Source organism: Oxyura jamaicensis, chromosome 2 (genome assembly GCF_011077185.1).
Source record: "Oxyura jamaicensis isolate SHBP4307 breed ruddy duck chromosome 2, BPBGC_Ojam_1.0, whole genome shotgun sequence".
Lineage (NCBI taxonomy): Eukaryota > Metazoa > Chordata > Aves > Anseriformes > Anatidae > Oxyura > Oxyura jamaicensis.
Window position 1 is genome coordinate 43,277,702 of NC_048894.1, and position 18,923 is coordinate 43,296,624.

At 38.1% G+C, this 18,923-nt stretch overlaps 1 protein-coding gene across 1 annotated transcript in view; it reads right to left on the reverse strand.

Moving 5' to 3' along the window:
• OSBPL10 (oxysterol binding protein like 10) overlaps positions 1-18,923 on the reverse strand; it is a 112,839-nt gene that overhangs the window by 48,086 nt on the left and 45,830 nt on the right. The window contains exon 5 of the mRNA XM_035318297.1: positions 1,160-1,370. Within this exon, the coding sequence (XP_035174188.1) occupies positions 1,160-1,370 (211 nt within the window). The remainder of the gene's footprint in view (positions 1-1,159; positions 1,371-18,923) is intronic.

Consider the following 18,923-nt stretch of genomic DNA (forward strand, 5'->3'; position numbering starts at 1 on the left):
ACCGTTTTTGGTTTGTTTTTTTGTTGGTGGTGGTGGTGGTAGTGGGTTTGTTTGTTGGTTGGTTGGTGTGGTTTTTTTTTTTTTCTTCCTAAGGGCCCTTTTAATGTCATTTCCCTACTTGTCAACTGACCCTTTCACATTTCTATTTTCCCCACGGTGGGAATTCATCAGGATTCTTCTTACTCAGTTGTCTCAGCAGCCCTGAGGGCATATCCTGCCCTGTAATAAACTTTCTGCAAGTAAGAATGTTTTGTCTTTCTGGTTTTGGGTAGTTTTGTCATTTTTTTCTTTGTGTTTTGTTCTCTTTTAAGGACCTGCTTGAAGATGGATTTTGTTGTTGATTTACCTACAAAAAAAAAACATTAAAAGCCACCCCATTTTAGCTGCTGCTCCTCCTCCTCCTCTTATATCATGGTCCTGCTCCTGTGCTTAAGCTAGGCAGTGCAGTTTGTCCCTGGGAAAACAATGACCATCCTTTCAGAAAGGTCTATCTTCCTATATTATGGATAGAGTCCTGGAACTGTGTGAATTAAAAAAATTGAGCTGCACAAGGACTGGGAAGTTCATGCCTGCAATGCAGAAACACACAGTTTTGACTTTTTAGGCTCTTAAAAATTTGCTGCCAATTTTTTTCTTTTATTTTTTATTTTTTTAATAGAAACATGGAGTTCTCTTCCCAGACTTAAAGAAAACCCCTGACTGGAAAAAATCTACCTCAGCAGGATCACCTTTATATGTAAAAAACTAGAAATATGATTTTTCTCTATATTACTGCATTTTTATCAAACACATCTGTATTGTGATTTCAGTCTCTACATAAAAATACCAAGGAGGTTCTTCACTGTCATTAAGAGCACAGGCTTATCTTTCTGTTCTCCATGCCACTTTTTTCCCCCTCCCTGTTTTTGCTGTCTTCAAAACCTGATTTCCCCGTGAAGACTTAGGACAACATCTTTTTCACCTCTTTTCCAGTTTCAACATTTTGCAGCTTTTTTTAGGCTAAGAGAAAAATGCTGATTCTTGATGCTGCAGAAGCTTACAAGCTGCTCAATCCAACCGCTCACTTCCTCTTTGAGGAAGGGTTCGTTTTGCCTTCTTCAGTATCATAACAAAAAACCCTAAGGCACATAAATAAATACCCAAGAGCGCTTGTGCTCACCTGATGACAGTGTCCTGTTATGGTGCTGGCCCACTTGATGCATGCTTTGCTGTAATAGAGTCAGGCATTCTCCAAGGCAGCTCAGGGTGGCAGCAGAGGTAGCTTTTAAAAGCAGCAAGTCCTGATCCAAGGCAGAAATGGGTCCAGAACTTGGGAGAGCTTCAATGGCTTGTACAAGATTCTTCTGTTGTCCCTCAACTTGACTCATCATCTGTAAAGGTGCAAAAACATCTGATGTCAAGGGAAATATCACTACGTAGCTGTTAAATTCCTACAGGTAGATATAGTGACTAAATGTAAAGAACAAATGAATGTTAATGTTATGATGTAAATATACCATAAATTTACTGACAAAAACAAAGGGCTTGAGACTACCAAAGACCTGTGAAAATGCCAAGACTATGCTAAGTTAATCTGCTTCTAGATTTGAACCAACCAGACAAAGATAAAATGCACGCTTGTAGAGCAGATAAAAACATTGTATGAGCAGGCTGTTCTTTAAATAAACTGGCAAGCTTCCAAAAATCCTTCCTCTAACTAAAAGAAAAAGATGTTTAAAATTTCTGTTTTTACAGCCTTTAGTAAATTATACATGCACATGATGGGCCTCTCTCATACTTACCGTTCCTTAAGATAAGGAAACACCTTCATGTACCACGCTACACTTGGGAGTGTCTTTGAAATAATCATACCTGTAACTATAATCATACACATTTGAGACAAAACTCAAATTATTTCCGGACCTTTTCTTGAATGTACTGACTTTTGTATATATACAGCTTGTGTCTAAAGTGGCAGAGTTTATATATCTCATCTCAAGAATAATTTGAGAATTGCGTCAACCTTCTGGATATCTGGAAGTGGTACTGTTTTATTCCTACAAGTTTGTCTACTGATCAGATAGATACCTTAACAAAGACAAGTTATGGGCACACATAAAGCTGATTTTAAACACAAGATTGCAAATCTCTTATTGTCAAACGATGTAAAGTACTTGTATCCAGCTCCCAAATATCAAGCTTTCACTCAATTACAGAGAAGATTCACGCAATCTAAGTAATTACTTTGGTTAAGACATTGCAATCTTTCTTCAATAACGCAGTATCACACTTCCCTTCTATACCCTTTGGCAAGATATAGCAGAAAGGATATACACTACCAGACAGAAAACTCAGCTAACAAGAACAGAGTTGCTTAGTATCCGTTTCTCCTGCAGGTGCAAGATCTATCAATATAAAGCCAAGGTTCAATTACCCGTGGGAGTCCATGCTGAATAACGGTTGCCATGTGTTGAACTGTCTTACCTCTCTTAAAAATCTCATTTTTGAATCTTTCTATTTTCAGTACAACTGCAGGCTTATATTCCTAAAAGGCGGATGAAGTAGAAATAACCTACCAATCCTCTTGCCAGACTGATACAAGAGAAAAGTCCTTTTATATTCTCAAAAGCTTGCAGCACCCTAAAAATCAGCTTCCTTGAAAACAATGACAGATGATATCATGTGCCAGCTGTTCCACCCAAACTCCAACCAATGTGAAGAAGGGGCTGGAGGGCCAGGCAGGGCAGGGGGGGCAGAAATATACTCTGTTCTTATATGTGTTTCTAGAGTGGGATTTTTTAAGCTAAACATGAAGGTTATTCCATGTTTGTCTTCTTATTACGTCTCTCATCCTCCCCTTCTCTTTTCTCTTTTGATAAATCTGATGTTTTTACATAATCTGCTATTTGAAGATTACATGCTATGAAAAAAAAGATCAGTGTTTAATAGGTTTATGAACCATGCAAATTCAATCTCACAGCTAAAGTTCAAGCTCTAATCATAGAGAGAGATAAATCAAAGTCCAACTCCTTCAGCGATTCACATGAATCTCCTATGTGGCCGCGGTTACAGAATGTCAGCACTGATCACAGTTACCACACAATCCATCACATTAACTGCAGTGTTCCAGTACCAACTCACTGACCCCCAAAATATGTTGGCTTAATTATTACAAGGTTCATGTAACAATGTGGATTTTTCTTTAATGCAACCATTTCTAGATTAAATTCCTGAGGAAAGCTTTTCCAAAGACACTTTGGATTGGGCACCTATGCAGCACGTAACACAACAGTCATCATCGCTTCTCTAATGCAGGCAAACAATAACCCAGCCAGCTCAGAGTACACGAGGAGGCTAGTGGGGCACTGTATGATCACAAGAAATGTATAACCTGGTTACAGATATGAAAGATAACACATTGCAAACTCACAGAGTGATAAAAGGCAGTTTGTTTTGCTAAAATGTGTAATTATAACAGTGAGCTAGATGCGATCCAGAAAAATCCAGTAAACTATTAACTAATTAACTAAGATGCAGTCTGGAAAATTCAGTAAACTATTAAGTAAACTATTTTAAACATAATGTCTCCTAAACAGGATAATTTCACTGAAAAACAAACAAAAAATAACTTACAGGTTTACACCTGAGTTTCTCAAAAGCTTTCAAAAAAATCTAAACACTTTGTAAACAACAAATTCAAGCTCCATTTATCCAACCTACTGTAATGTGAAAAGTGTATGATGGACTTCAAGATTTTTTATTATTATTATTGTCTTTTTGAAGCCTGGTATGCTTCCCACAGCCTCCCTACACTGTGGTAAGGATACCAATAAAACAGTTTGTATTGAGTACACTTGAAAAGAAAGAATGGAAACAACTCAATGATGCAAACACCCATCCTTGCAAACAAGTTATAATAGAATTAAGTGAAAAGCTGTTGAAGGAAGCTACATAAGAAACTTAGTAAAATGCCCTGCTGAAGATTAAAGTGGTGAGATCTTAACAGTTAGCGTTTAAAAACAGAGGCTAAACCTTTAGAAGAAGACAAAGTGTTTTAGTTTTGGCGAGTATATATATGTGAAGTAACTGCCAAATCCAGGAAGACTGGGAGGAGTTGTGCTCTCAGGTTATTGCCAAAAACATCAATCTTATGCAGATTTTGACAGTAAGATGTGTGTGCACAGTCAATTTTAATTCCATTTGTCAGAAAAGAAAATCAGATGGAGCATGACAAAGGCAGCCACAGGATAAGCACCTTTAGGAACTGCCAGAACCTCAGGCCATGCTCCAGTTTTGAGAAGTCACACACCATGTACCTGAGCTCCAGAGCACAGACAGAGGGTCCCTTCAAAGCCAAAACAAAAAACAGACCATCACAGACACACACTCATGTAAGCATTCCTCCCTTCTCCCCTATAAAAAGGGCTCAGGAAAACAAATTGAAGGTGTGGCTGAGAGATGATGGACCACATTCTCCCTGGAAGACTGTGTAATACAATTGAATGGGAAGTTGAAACCCTTTCTGACGCTTCGAAGCAACTGAAGTATTTTGTTTTCATCTCTGTGCGATCACTTTTCATACTTTCCATTTTCTTTGTTTTACTTTGTTAGAAACAGCTTACATTTCCAAGCATTTGCTTCCACAGGAAAATAAAAATCCAAAAATAGTATTTCCGTTTTCCCCTCCCTTGCTTAAAGGACAAATATATTCTTATACATCTAAGAGAAGAACATAAGATAAACTGATCACAGAGCTTAGGAAACATTTGGAAAAAGTGACTGAATGTTTGCAGTTAGCACCTAGCCCCAAGCTCTACAGCCTAGAGTTAAATTCTTTCCAGTTTAGGATAAAAGTAAATAAAAACAATTGTTTACTCTCTCTTTATCAAAAATGAAGTATTGTTGTGGGTCTTAATATTCTCTACCTGACCTAAAGTTAGCTTTAAAGAAGCCTTTTTAATTCATCCTTTCCATGCTACCCGCTGGCAATGTTTCTATTTAACATTATAGCTGCGATAAAAGCAACTGTTCAAGGTGCCTGAAGCAGCAGAAGACACCAAGGACAGCAGCTCCTCTGTAGGATTCAAAGCATTAGAAGTTGATAAGCATTTATTGCTCAAATGTTGATCAGAACCATTTGTTTGAACAAAAAACATTTGCATGAACAAAACAAAAAGGAAGAACATCCCCTTCTCTGGAGACCCACAGAACAATTCCCTGTGGCATAAGGGAAAGGGAATAAGGTGTACTATTAAAAAAGGTGGGCTTTTTTAGATGCTTGCCACTTTATTTTTTTGTAAATGAGTCATTGACAAAATATTTTTAAAGACTTCAAATGTGGTTGCTCTAAAAAGAATAAACTAAATAGGATTTAACAGAAGAACACCAAACTACATTGAAAAAAAAACCTCTTTAAACATATTACCCCTTAATAAGGCAGACTCTGGGCCACACAGTTACAGCATTATCCTCTACCTTACTTGCAGGTCTGCTTTCTGCTTTATTGGCAGAAGGGAAGGCGACATCTCTCAGGTGGTTTTAAAAGCAGAATGGAGAGCTCTGATTTCAAGAAAACTTAAATTGTAACATTCCTTTTCCAAAGTTACATAACTTGCTTAATTTTGAATGATTCTGCTCTTGGTAGAGATCCACATTTATTTCAGTACTGTTCAGTTTTCTCTTCTCCTCACTTTCAAATACAGACAGCTCAAAGCAGTACCTCTCTACTTTTGATAGTAGCTATGACTATTTGCCCCTGCCTCCTCACCAAGTCTCAGTTCACTTCTCATTCTACTCTTGTTTCAGCTTTGGCAACCCCTCTTCACAGGTAAATAGTTTCTCACAGTATGGGAAAGAAACCATGTATTTCCATGAGTGCACTCAAACTTCACAGCTATAAGCTGACGCTAGATACAAAACAGAAGAACTGAAAGAACTATCAGAACTACATGTATTAAATGAATTGCGTGTGCACATATACCTAACATTCATAGGGCTGCATTTACCTAAGTGCAAAATTTTGGGGAAGAGGAAGCCTCAGGCTAAGAATAGACCAGTTCATGTGCATGGCTTACTCCTTTAGTCATCTTCAGCCTGCAGTAGGAGAGCTCAAGTAGACCACATTATATGTTTCCTATTAAACAGTTATTCCTGAAGCTTGAAGGAGATGCAGACCTTTTAGCCAGCCAGAAATTCTCAGATACTGTCACCATTCCTCTGGGTAACACCACCCACAAAGAAAGCTGGCACTTGACAACACCTTCACGGCAAACTGAACGCAACAGCAATTATCTCTGACATTGGCCTCAGTAGGTCACCCACTCTCTACTGCTTGCTCCAGAACAGCCACTTCCCGCTGTTGTTGCTGCCTGCTTCCTCCTCTCCCCGAACCATCCTAACACCATGTGCTTTGTGTGATTGCTTTCCTTACTTACCCCAGTCATAGCAACTGCCAACTACTCCTTTGCAGCTGGAATTCCACCTCCTGGATCTTCCTCTTGCGAACACGCTGGCAGTGTTATATGGTACCATACGTAACAAGATCCCAAACAAATGGGCAAGTAGAAATGACTCTGTTTCTCAGGGTCACCCGTGTACAGCATATTATGGGCAGATAAGGCTTTGAGATTCATTTATGTGCAAATCCAGAACATTTCAGACACATTAAGAAGAATGAAGAGTCATACAGTAAATTAGCTAAAATTAGCAACTAAAAATTTAAGAAATAATCAAGAAAAATTTAGGTGTTATTTCTGTGCTAGAAGAAAAATTAAAGTAATTCAATATTTTGTTAACATACTAGATGATATATTAATCTTTCCCAAACAGAAAAATCATATTAGAAACCTGAATAGCAATTTTGATTTAAGGTTTCAATTTGTTTCTGAAGCTACAGAGAGGGAAAATCCCAATTATGAAGTCTAATAATAAACTCTTTTAAAGACTTTTTCCTCCCATCTTAGAACAAAGATAAACTGGAACTTCAAAAGGATGAAAAATGAACAGTCACATACAAATGGAAGAGCATATGACTGCCTCTGACATGGTTTCATCTGAACTGGAAATGCTCATTATCTCCAGGACTAACAGATCTAAGTCTGTTTGTCTGGCCCAGCTGGGTATTACGATAATCTGAACATCTTTATTGCTAGAATTACTGATCTTACAGGACTTCACCAAACTAGCAGCACATCACAACAACCTTAAGAAAAAACAACTTTAAGCCATTTACGAAACTGCCCGATTCACAGTATTCTCGGGGGCATCCTAAGACACAGTGATTTCAAGCTCCCTGAAGCAAAGTAAGAATGACATCAGCTGTATTACCTCAAAGGGTAAGCAAACATTCTCCCCCCTTCTAAACAGGCCATAAAGAGCATAGAAAGAAAACAGTGTCATCAATCCTGTTTTCATTTATAAAGATTTAAATACTATTTAAATACCTCCCTTTGGAATATATAACTCGAAGAAGATTATTCAGACCTTCCCAGGACTGAATACATCATGTGATCTACACACAAGCAATTTAAATTTTAGCCTGTACAATTTTCCGTTTTGGAATTGATCTTCACACATACTGAATCATTTTATAGTAGGTATTACTATACTCCTACCCATGTGTACAACAAAAAAAAATCCAAAACACTCCAGAGAAGGAAAATATTATTTTAACAGCATTAAGAACCCACAGAAATTCAATATTGTCAAGTTGTGACATGCTAGAAATCATTCATCAAGGACACATTTAGCTCTATCAGTTAATACCACTCTTGACTTCACTATTCTCTGCGTGGGCTGTCAGTAATACCACCACTAGCAGTGCGTTGTCTGCCTAGCTGCCTATGGGCATTTCCCCTGGAAGATTTAATGCAGTAATTTTTATTTTTAAAACCTTTCCATTGCTGACTGTATGCAAGTTGAAAACAATTGTAAAGAAAACTCAGAAAATAAACACAATGCTAATATGAAAAAAAGAGCATCTTAAAAAACAAATGTTGTGGGAAAAGCTTTGGACATTTAAATAGTAACAGGAATGCAACACAAATCACTTTCTTACTGACCCTAAGTCAAGTTACGTTTTTGAGAGGTTTACTGCCTTCAAAGGCAAGGAAAGAGCCAACATGCTTCTTCATTATTTTTTTCTGTTGTTATATGAAAACATGATTTCTTGCTCTCCCTCTCTCTCTCACACACACACCCAAATACTTTCTGGTATATTAGTTTTTTGCTTTTAGAGAATCATGACAGAAGAAAAACATTTTGAAAGCCATCAGGAAAGGACACGAGTAGAGGCTACCTTTGAAACCAACCTTGAATAGGTCATAAGTGACAGGAGTGAAGACCTTGATTCTTGTTTTTGAAAAGTAAATATCACAGTTGTGTTTTTTTCTCTCTGTTGTTTAATATAAAACACTAGTTTTCTTAAAAAAGAAAGCAGACGTGTAAAGGAAGAGAACCAAGTCCACACAGAAAAAATGAAAACCTTCTAAATCATTGCAAAGCCAAATCATTAGGTTGCCACGTAAGCCTAGCAGTCATTGATTCTGACCTTGAGCAATGATTTCTTGCTTGTCCTAGAGATATCAACAATCTTGACCCAGATATCACCAATATGAACTGTCATCATATGAAAATTAAAAGCTGAAACAGACAACTAATATATGTATCAAAGCATAACGGTTTCATTTTGGTATGTACTTGGGACATGTAAGACAAACACGTGGAACTCCAATGTCACCAAAGTAACCACACTAGCCATTAATCTCACATACCATCTCTAACAATACAGCGCAAGCTCACAATTCCCACACAGAATTTCCTTTAAGCTTTCCTACTTTCAACTACTTATTCTGAAAAGGGAAAGAGCATAACCATACACGCAAAAAAATGACTAATAAAAATCACTTGCTTTTTTAGCTTGCTTCCAACCACATCTACAGAATTCAGTGCTGTCAATCACCAGCTTAGAAGGTATACCTCTCCTATTGAAAAGTTTCTCATATTAAGATAACTTCTACAGTTGCAGTAAAAGATTTTTTTTTCATCCAATTTCATGAATTTTTATTTTGAGTTAAGCATTAACACCTAACCACAGCAAAGCAAGATAATTTTTGCTTGGGTTTAATTTCTGAAAAGCGTTCTGACTTCCTCAAGGTCACTCAATACATGCATCTTACTACTTGACATAAGAGATTTCGTGATAGGGATTTATAGGCTTCCCCCTTTTCTTCAGTAAAGTCACACCCATAAATATTTTAATAGGATTCCATCAATAGTGTGCAAACTAGGAAGGCAAATTAGAGCTTAAGATATAACTGAAGTGAAAGAGATCTACACAGCAGTTGTTGCTAAAGGCACTGCAATCTATAACACCACTCTTTTATAAGGAGTATTTTGCATTTTAGCTCTGAAAACACCCAGTGTGGAAACACGTACAAGACCAGAACCACAAATGTGCTACCTCTAGGAATAACAGATTTGTACACTTTGCTTACAGTAAAACCCAAAGTTTTGACCAAAAAGGGCCTCCTTGAACTGCGGACAGAAGGGAAGTCTACCCAAAAAGCTTCAGTCTGGATGAAAGCCCACGACAGCCTCTCTGAATATCACTATGCTAATGAGAAAAAATATTTTTTGAAAGGATCCTAGAATACTAAGTGAGATACTCTGAAAGCATCTTGGAAAGATGGAACCAGATAATGACATCCATATCAATTGTCCTTTCTTGATTACTCCTTCCCTCCCGTTACAAAGAAAAAGCACGTAACTCTCTATATTACTGTCACCTCAGGGTAGCAACCGGCTTGACCTCAATTATTTTAAAGATGCAAACAATGAACAGTAAAATTGGAATGACTCTTATGTAATAGTTATTAAGGCTTAGACACACACATCCCATCAATGAAGCTTCAAAGGAGCAAGTTAATTTTCACTTGGCATGTAATTTGCAGAGCCACAAAAAGTGACAGAACAAACACAACTATACCTCTGACAATCAAGGTGGCAGCTAAGCACCCAGGCACATTTTCTTTTCAATTCTTGCCTCTTCTTTCACAATTCTATTTCTTCCCTTGGAGAAGGAGAAAGGAAAAAAAAAAAAAAAAAAAAAAAAAAAAAAAAAAAAAAAAAAAGAAAGAATAAAATAAAAAAAAAGCCTCCCTACCACCATCTGCTATTCTGTTCTTTTCCCTAACCAGAAATCCACATAATCTCTGTTAAGGGAACAACTGAAAAGCCAGTTGCTACATATCTTCATTGTCTCAGCTGACAAAACATAATTTCCTTTGGGGTTTTATTTTGTCTTTTTTGCTCAGTCTTCCAATAGTGCACTCCACAGGGTGGTTCCTTGTGAGGAAACAGAGGAACAAATGTCATTAGGACTGATTCTAAAAGCAGAGCTTAAGACAACCAGTAGAAAACACAGTATGAAGCAGGGAGCCTGGCTTAGTTGCTTCTTTTCCTTAGCTACTGCTTCCAATCTGCTGTTTCCATTGACGCTGATGCTGTTCCACAGGTCATCATCAGCGCTTCACCATGGGCCATCAGCTCCATGGGGACCTCGGCACACGATTTACACTCTAGGGAGCAGCTACATGTTAGTTAGCATCTCCTGAGATGTACCTTTTGTCTGGTTAATTTATGCATGTACTCCTATGCTCCACTCTCTGTCAGCACTACGCATTCAATTCCTGTTTTATAACTTTAAATTCTGCAACTTGGACACTTGCTGCATATCCTTACAAGATAGTATCACTGTATTTTTTGAAAGCAGCATTCATTACTCATGGACAATCTACAGAATTCTTACTCATTTGCCTACTGTCCAGTAAATTACTAGCCACACTTTCAAGCTCCCTTGCTGTTAGTTGCACAGCTACAATAATCAGACTGTATTTTGCAGGTCTTCTTAGGGATTTTTTTTTGCCTTTTTTTTTTAGCCCATGAGTGCTGTTTGATATGGAGGGAGAGATAAAAGGTGGGACAAAGGGTCTTTTTTGGAGATGCATCTGGAAGCTTTAAACATTCCCTCCAAGACTGGAGGGGAAAAAGTAATCCACTTTCCTGAGAAATTCTCAGCCTGATGCAATTCAGGTATGCATGAGGAACCATTTCCTTTCCTTCAGTGGTTTAAAACATGCAGATCAGCAAGAAAAGGAGCTGACCTAGCCACCTGTCTCACAAAAGCATGTCTCTGTTCAGAACAAAAGCCAGGATATTCTTAACAGATCTAACACCAAAGAGTGTATGAAATCCATAACAGCACTGAAACACTGGAAGAAAAAATTCCTGATTGTCAGCTATCTTCAGACTGTTTCACGGAGCCAATCAGCAAGTCTTCAGATGAGAAGGTTATTTTTTATTTATTTTTTTAACTAAGATCTGGCTTCTGTAATAAAAACCCAAGGAAAAAAGCATGATTCAGACAAGTACTGCTCATCCGTCTCCACAAATCAGGCTGAGTAGGCTGTGCTTCTCTTGGGGCCCCCCCCCCCCAAGGACTGAGTATCAATCTAGTACTGGTCATTTTGCCACTGGAGGGAGCAGTCTGGGGATCAGTGTCTGTTTTTTGCAGGAGATATAACTGGTTTTCTTATTTGCCTGTTGTACTAGAGCTCCCTGGGGATACTCCATGCATGTGCAGGTAATGCATGTAATTTGCTGCCAGCAAAAGGCTGGTACCAAAGCACAACTAGTAACTGCTGTGTTTCCCCACCAAATCTCACAAGCTCTTTCCTTGAACATTTGCTTCTTAAAGTCCCTTATTTAGACTTATGTTTGCTATTAAAGATGACTCAAGGGGAGCAGGGTATAGGGATCTTATGGTAAAGGCACAGAGAGGAGAAAAAGCTCACAGTGCCTGCCAAGGTTGGTGGGATTTTTTCCTTTTGAGTTGCTCCCAGGGATCAAGAACCTAAAAATGAGAAGCAAAAGGAAAGAGCCTACAATTTCAAGTAAATCTTGGACAGCAACTGGCTGCCATCCAGCCAGCAGGAAGCACATTGTTGTATTTTAAGCCACAGAATGCAGCACTGAGAACATGGCTTCTGAAAAGCTTCTTGTAGAAAATTAGATTGTTTAATTTTAATCTAAGGATTACTTCAATATCTGCAAGTAAAGTCATTAGTTTTAGTGATTAAAATGTTACTCACAAGTACATTACTCTATGAGCTCTTCTGAACAGCAGTTTTTCTTACATTTCAGAAGGATTACTTCAGTGCAGTTAATAGCTATAGCACAGAACTGGAAAGCATATTTTGATTATTGACAATTAAGGTACATTTGTGAGTATTAAGCATTGAAAAGAACACCTAAAAGGTTGCTGCTAGTCATTAAGTCAACATCAGCAACCACAGAAAAATGCTATTAGCTCACCACTGTATAGCGTATTATTGATAAAAGCAATTTTTTGTACTTTGAGTAAGATTAGTCTTCAGAAGATAAAAGGCCACATTTCACTGGATTATAAATCATACATTTCAACACATGGATTTTTGAGTGGGGAGCTTTGTCTCAGAATACATCACTAGCAAATGTAACACTGGATTTAAAATACATAAATAAATATATATATATATGTATATGTATATAAAATTCCACCTCAGAATATATAAACACACCTATGGCCATACAGAGTAGCCCGGTGTGCCATAAAAGTAATTCTTCTCCAAACTTCTGATGGCAATTTCCAGTGTGTCTGTATTGGGCTTATTTGGCAAGGGTTTGGTAGCATGGGGACTACAGGGGGTGGCTTCCGTGAGACGAGTCTTGGAATAGCTCCATGTCAGATAAGAGCCAGCTCCAGCCACAGCTTAGCCAGTGAGTGATGTTGGTTGTGCCTCTGAGAGAGCAGACTTAAGAAAGAAAAAAAAAAAAAAAAAAAAAAAAAACTGCTGTGCAACAGCAGCTGGGAGAGAAGAGTGAGAAAATACAGCGAGAAATAATCCCACAGATACCGAGGTGAGCGCAGCAGGAGGGCAGGAGGTGCTCCAGGCATGCAGCAGCAGTTCCCCTGCAGGCTGTGGAGAGGCCCCTGGTGGAGCAGGCTGTCCCCCTGCAGCCCACGGGTCCCACATGGAGCAGATCTCCACGCTGCAGCCCGTGGAGGAGCCCCCGGTGGAGCAGGTGGATGTGGCCTGGAGGAGGCTGCGGCCCATGGAGAGCCCCCGCAGGAGCAGGCCCCAGGCCAGAGCTGCAGCCTGTGGAGAGGAGCCCACGCAGGAGCAGGGGCTCTGGGGGAGCTGCCACCCATGGGGGACCCGTGCTGGAGCAGTTTGCTCCTGGGGGATGGACCCCATGCCATGGTATGGAACCACGTTGGAGCAGTTCTTGAAGAACTACTGTCCTTCAGTAGTCTATGGGAAGCCTGTGTTGGATCAGTTCAGGAAGGACTGCAACCCATTGGTGCCCAACGCGGGGCCCAAGCCCATGACCCTGGGATTAAGAGTGCCAAGCTCTTCCCTTTCTCATCTATCCTTAATTTGAATTCCTTTCACTCCCCTGCCAGTTAGCCTCCTAGTTTGTAGTAGGTGCAAAATAAAGTTTTATTTTATTTCTGTCACATCCCACCTTCCTTTCATAATCTGGGGAGCCACTGTGCCAGAAGATACCTAGATTTGCTTATAACTACCATGAAGTATGCTTTAAACAACTCGCACATGCACAGTATATGGTGGAATGACCTTCAGTTTTAATCAAAGTAGGTATTATGTCCCCATCTTACAATCAGTTCAGCTCATGTTTTTCCAAAAAGCAAGTGAACCATTAAAATCAGCGCTACCTAATCGTGCTGTTCCTGGGCCATAGGGGAAGCCTTGGATAAAGCGTACTCCTTTGGCTTGTGATGCAGAGACAAAGCACTGCAAATCCACCCTTTGACTTTTCCCACCATCCCAAAGCAGGCTGTCAACTGGTTTGAAGTTGACATCAGTAACTTCACATTACTGAGGTGATTCAACATACATTGCTGTGGTTTTGAGCCAGTTTGTGACATACTGTAATATGGGCAAATCACATTTATACAGCAACTTTTACACAAATTCATGTGCTTTGTGTCTGCCAGCATAGACCTACCAATAAAACTGCAATTGGATAACTGGGGATCTCTGCGAGGAAAACCTGCAAGCAGTCAGCCCAGAACAGAGTAGACATCATCATCAGCACACACGGAGCAATATGTACAAGGATGTAAGACAATGTTTCCCGAGCCAGAGACAAGTATGTGAACCGTTTTTATATTGTATATCCTCAGTCAGTTACAGGTTTCAGCTACTAGCTGTATACACAAAGCTACAAAGAAGTGTGTATCAAATTCATGCAGTGTTCAATTTACCCTGCTGGATTAACTGTTATTAGCCATAAGGGATATGAATTATATTTTTAAAAAATTGTCAGAAATCAGGATTGCAACCAAGAAGCAGGCAAGCAGCTCCTTAAAAGCCTCAGTGTAACATTCACAAGGCTTTAAAAGCATTCAAAACCTGAAAGCCAAGCATTAGTGAGGGAAATTATAAGGATGTGTTACAAAAGCTGTTGATCAGGTCCTTGTTAAGTAACAGATGAGAGCTATACTGTTTATTATTTTCTATTTGTTGTAAAATCAAAATGTTTTCAATATTCCTAGGCGCAGCACACAGCACTCTGGGTGTTATACAAGGATTTGAAGATAATATTAAGTCCCTCCATAAATGTATATAATAATGTAAACGGAATAGTACACAAAATATGAGCCATTTCTATGGTTACTTTCTCTTGGACAGCAATTGCTTAAGTGCTTTCTATACTTAGTATTTGAAACTTGGGTAGCCACTTAATATTACACTGTCATGTGTTACCGCTAACAACTCTCAAAAATGTCTTCTACTTAATTTAATAAAAACAGTGCTTGAACGTGGGTTAACAAAACAGCCCGTGTATTTTGGAAGCAGTCCTACCCATTATAAACACAGCTGTAAAAGTTAAGTGCACCTTGTTGTGTTAAGGGTTTGCTGTGAAGATCATCACTGCACCAGCCAGCCTGCACTGAAAGTAAGGCCACTGAACAAGCAGCCATGAAACGTGATCTTCTAATCTGAAAAATAAGGCTTGCATAAGCATGTTTTCTTCAAAGCTTCATTTTCAAACTGTCAACTCGAAATTTAAACTAATGCATTATCTGAGGAAGAGAACCGACTGGTAGCTTTTCAAAATGTAGGCAAATATATGCTCTGCTCTATTTCACACAGAACAGGTGAATTCTGTTTTTATTTACAAAATTAATTGAGAGTTTTGAAGGCATGCAGAAGTTGGAGACTGAATGTCCTTCAAATTTTTATTTCTCAAGCTCCTTTGGAAGCTTACTATTTAGTTAACATTTAATGAAATGCTCTAATAACCACAAATAGTAATCCTGTTTTTTCTGCAATTGCTTAAGAAAATGAATGCTGCAGCAGCCTCTAAATGTAGCTATCATACATGTATTATCCTGAACTTAGAAAGTGCCATTTATTAAGTTATTGAAAATGATCATCTTTGCACATTTTCAATTACTACTGAACTACAGTCTGAGAAAATGTTAATAAAAAGAGGCCCTGTGTACATCATTAACATTTTTGAGATTTGGAACAACAACAAAAAAACACCCAGAAACAACAAACCAGGTTCACTCTTGAAATAACTCACATGGACAAATAGTGTAATTCAGAAGAACATTTGTTCTGTGATTCCCATAGCAACCTTAATTCTCCCTGACTGTGTATCTGGTATCCAGGATGACTCAACCTTTGCTTGAATACAAAATCAAATGCACAGAACAAGGTGCAGTTTAGGAAGGTGCAACCTGTATGCATTCTTAATGACCTCAAATGTGCGTTTGCGTTATTCACATAACACAGAAGTATTCACCTTTACCCTATACAATTTAATAATTATTAGTTTATAGTACTGTAATTTTTATTAAGCACATCCACATTTACTCCTTAGGAAGGTACTAGCCCGATCGCAGGTGTAAGAAACCCATTTATCCCTTAAGGAGACATGTTTTTATTGATCTGTGCAATACCAACTTAAGGTAGAACAAACCGCTTTAGGAGATGACACTTCTATAGACAAATGAAATAGCCCCCAAAGAAACTGCCACAGTAGATACCAATTAATTTCATCTGTTCCTGTGTGGTCTAAATTAACCTTTTGTCTACAGGGGTATAGTGTGTCTACAAGTATAGCAACTAATCACACCAATACTGCTGAACAGCTAGAAGGGAATTTCAGCATGCTCGCAATGGTATTTTCATACAGTAGAAGGAACACACGTGTCTAGAGGAAACAAAGAACTTACCAGTTAGTTGCATAAGTCCCGCAGGAATCAAAAGGTAATGATTTTAAATATGCAGCATAGGACTTGCAAGAAGCAGCAGGACTGTCATCTTGCCAAAAAGCTGCCCTTTCCAAATTCTGGAACTGCCCGTTGGCACGTAAAATGGATGTCACACTGGTGGAGGCCCCATGAAATCTAGATCTCACTGCACCAGATGTTCAGAACATATGCCAATGACTAGTCTACTGGAGAATACCAGAAGCTGTAGCATATACTGCGTTTCAGAGTGGTCAGAAATGTCTCTTTCAACCTTTTAAAATGATGGAAAAAAAAATATTTCTCTAGACTTTTTTTTCTGGCTAATCCTATTTAATTTCTCTAAATTTCTGTAAATAATGTATGTTGCTACAAAATGTTCACAAGCTGCAATTCTTGGTTCTTTAACAACAGTGGTAACACTGGCAGAGGTTATACTCTTATCACTCTCCGCCAAAATAAACACCATTCCAAGATGAAGCGTGTCGCTATTATCTACTTCAATGGCAGCTAAAATGTAACGAGGTGTGATGCAGCCACTTGGCTTCCTGATCCAGCTAACTTCGACGGCCTACAGTAAAGAATTCTGCACGTATGACTCTTCTACCACAAATTGCGGAAATCTTCTACCACAGTTTGAGGAAAATAATATGCATAGTTTAAAAAACAGAATGCAACTTCAAGACCACACAGCATTAGCTTACCATAAACTCACTTACTAAAAATCAGTTGGAAGTGCTCTTTTACTGATAAATTATGGCCCAAATAAAGAGGTAGGATCTCAAATAATTCTGCATAAAATGCAACACTTAGTACAGCAGTTCTTCCAAATTAACATATGGTAAGTTATACTTTTGATAAAGCATTTCATAAATCAGTACGGAGTGAACTATTAACATCAAGTTAATAGAGGCAAAAATCTCATTTAGAGAATATGATTTTAAACCTTTAATAAAATCATAATAAAAAACAATGTTCCTTAGCTCATTTTCAACTCAGTGCTACGAAAAAATATTCTGAATATTAAAGTTTTTATAGCAGTCAAAAGCTCCATATCCATGCTTAATTTAAGCTTACCAAAATTCTGAAAAAAGGCTCTAATTTTTCATTTTGAAAAATTCTAATTTCAGAACAAAAACCCTGCATGTGTCATTTTGGCGACCTATACGGTCACTTTTACAACTTCTATGAAATTTTGCGCATCAGTTCAGTTCTAATTAGACCTTTTGCTAGGAAGCTTTTTTATCCTATAGTTGTCTGCACTGCCTTAGAAAAGGTTAAGTCAGCCATAACCAACAACAGCAGCAAATAACCTGTTGTTAATTTTTACTAAGAACATAAATGGGAAAAGAACAATTAAGTATTAGCAAATATCACTGCAATACGTCAAATATAAGAGTACATTTGTCCAATTTGCAACATGAAGACGCACTTCACTGTTTGCAAATAACATGGTCAAATCAAGACAAGTTGGTCCAGAATTGAGCAGCAATTTCCATTTCAGCACTTTCCAGGGATGCTACACAAGGTAATGAAGACCATATGATCCAAGTGAAGAAATACCCTTTTGCAGAACTCCTGTTTTTCACAGGTCTCATATATGAAGCTGTAGGATTACCCTAACATTGTTTAAAATATTAGTCCCCCAGAAAAATAAAACTACAAAAAAATGCTTCGTCCCATTTAGCAGAAGTGTATCAGCTCTTTCCATTGTTTTCAACTACTGCATATATAAGATGTAAGATTTGTTAACATAGTCCTATTTTTAGTAAATTTAAAAATGCTTATTTAGATGTCAAAGCTTCAATTACTTCATTCTGTAAGGAGAGCACTAACAAAGATCTATAAACCTTTTGCAGTCCTGTCCCTTCATCTAAATCATACCAAATTCCAAATAAAAAGCAAAGATTTGGGTGTTGAAAAGGGGGTTTTGTTTTTGTGCTTTTAGTTCTTATTTCTCCTCTGATAAAAAAGGACTAAAAAGGGATTTAAGTGCAGTTTTGTCAATGCCTCTGGCTCCATCTCTTTATTCATAAATTTAACAAAAGAGGGTAAGCCAAATAGTCACCATCTAGTCATAACGAGAACATGCCCTGAAAAGGCAGGCAAAATAAACCCAAGTCTGTCACATCTGTTCTTGAAAACAGGTGAGAAGGAAATAAACAGAACACGCCATTGAAATGAAAACTTTCCAGATTAAGGAATCAGACAAAGAGATTCTTATCTTTTCACAAGATGGAAAGAGGATCAGTCACACAGCCATTTTTTAGAGACTGGGAAAGAAGGCAGAGAGATTGATTTTTGACTCCAACATAATCTTCTTTAAAAAGCAGGAAAAAAATAAAGAATAAAAAATTCAGTGCACTGAAGGTAAACTGCACATACCTCCTCCTAATAAAATCTTACGTTTAAATTAGTTTCATTTTCTTTCTCTGAAAAATACTAATTTCTTTTAGATACAAAACATATGGTAATGTTTAAAAGCTAAAATGTATATTGTTGCCCTCTAACCTGTTCTCACAGAGGCAGTGCTCCAGCTGAGGTGTGACTCACATTAAATATAGGAAAATAATCATCTGCTATGATTACAGATTAAAATCCTATCATATTTACCTTT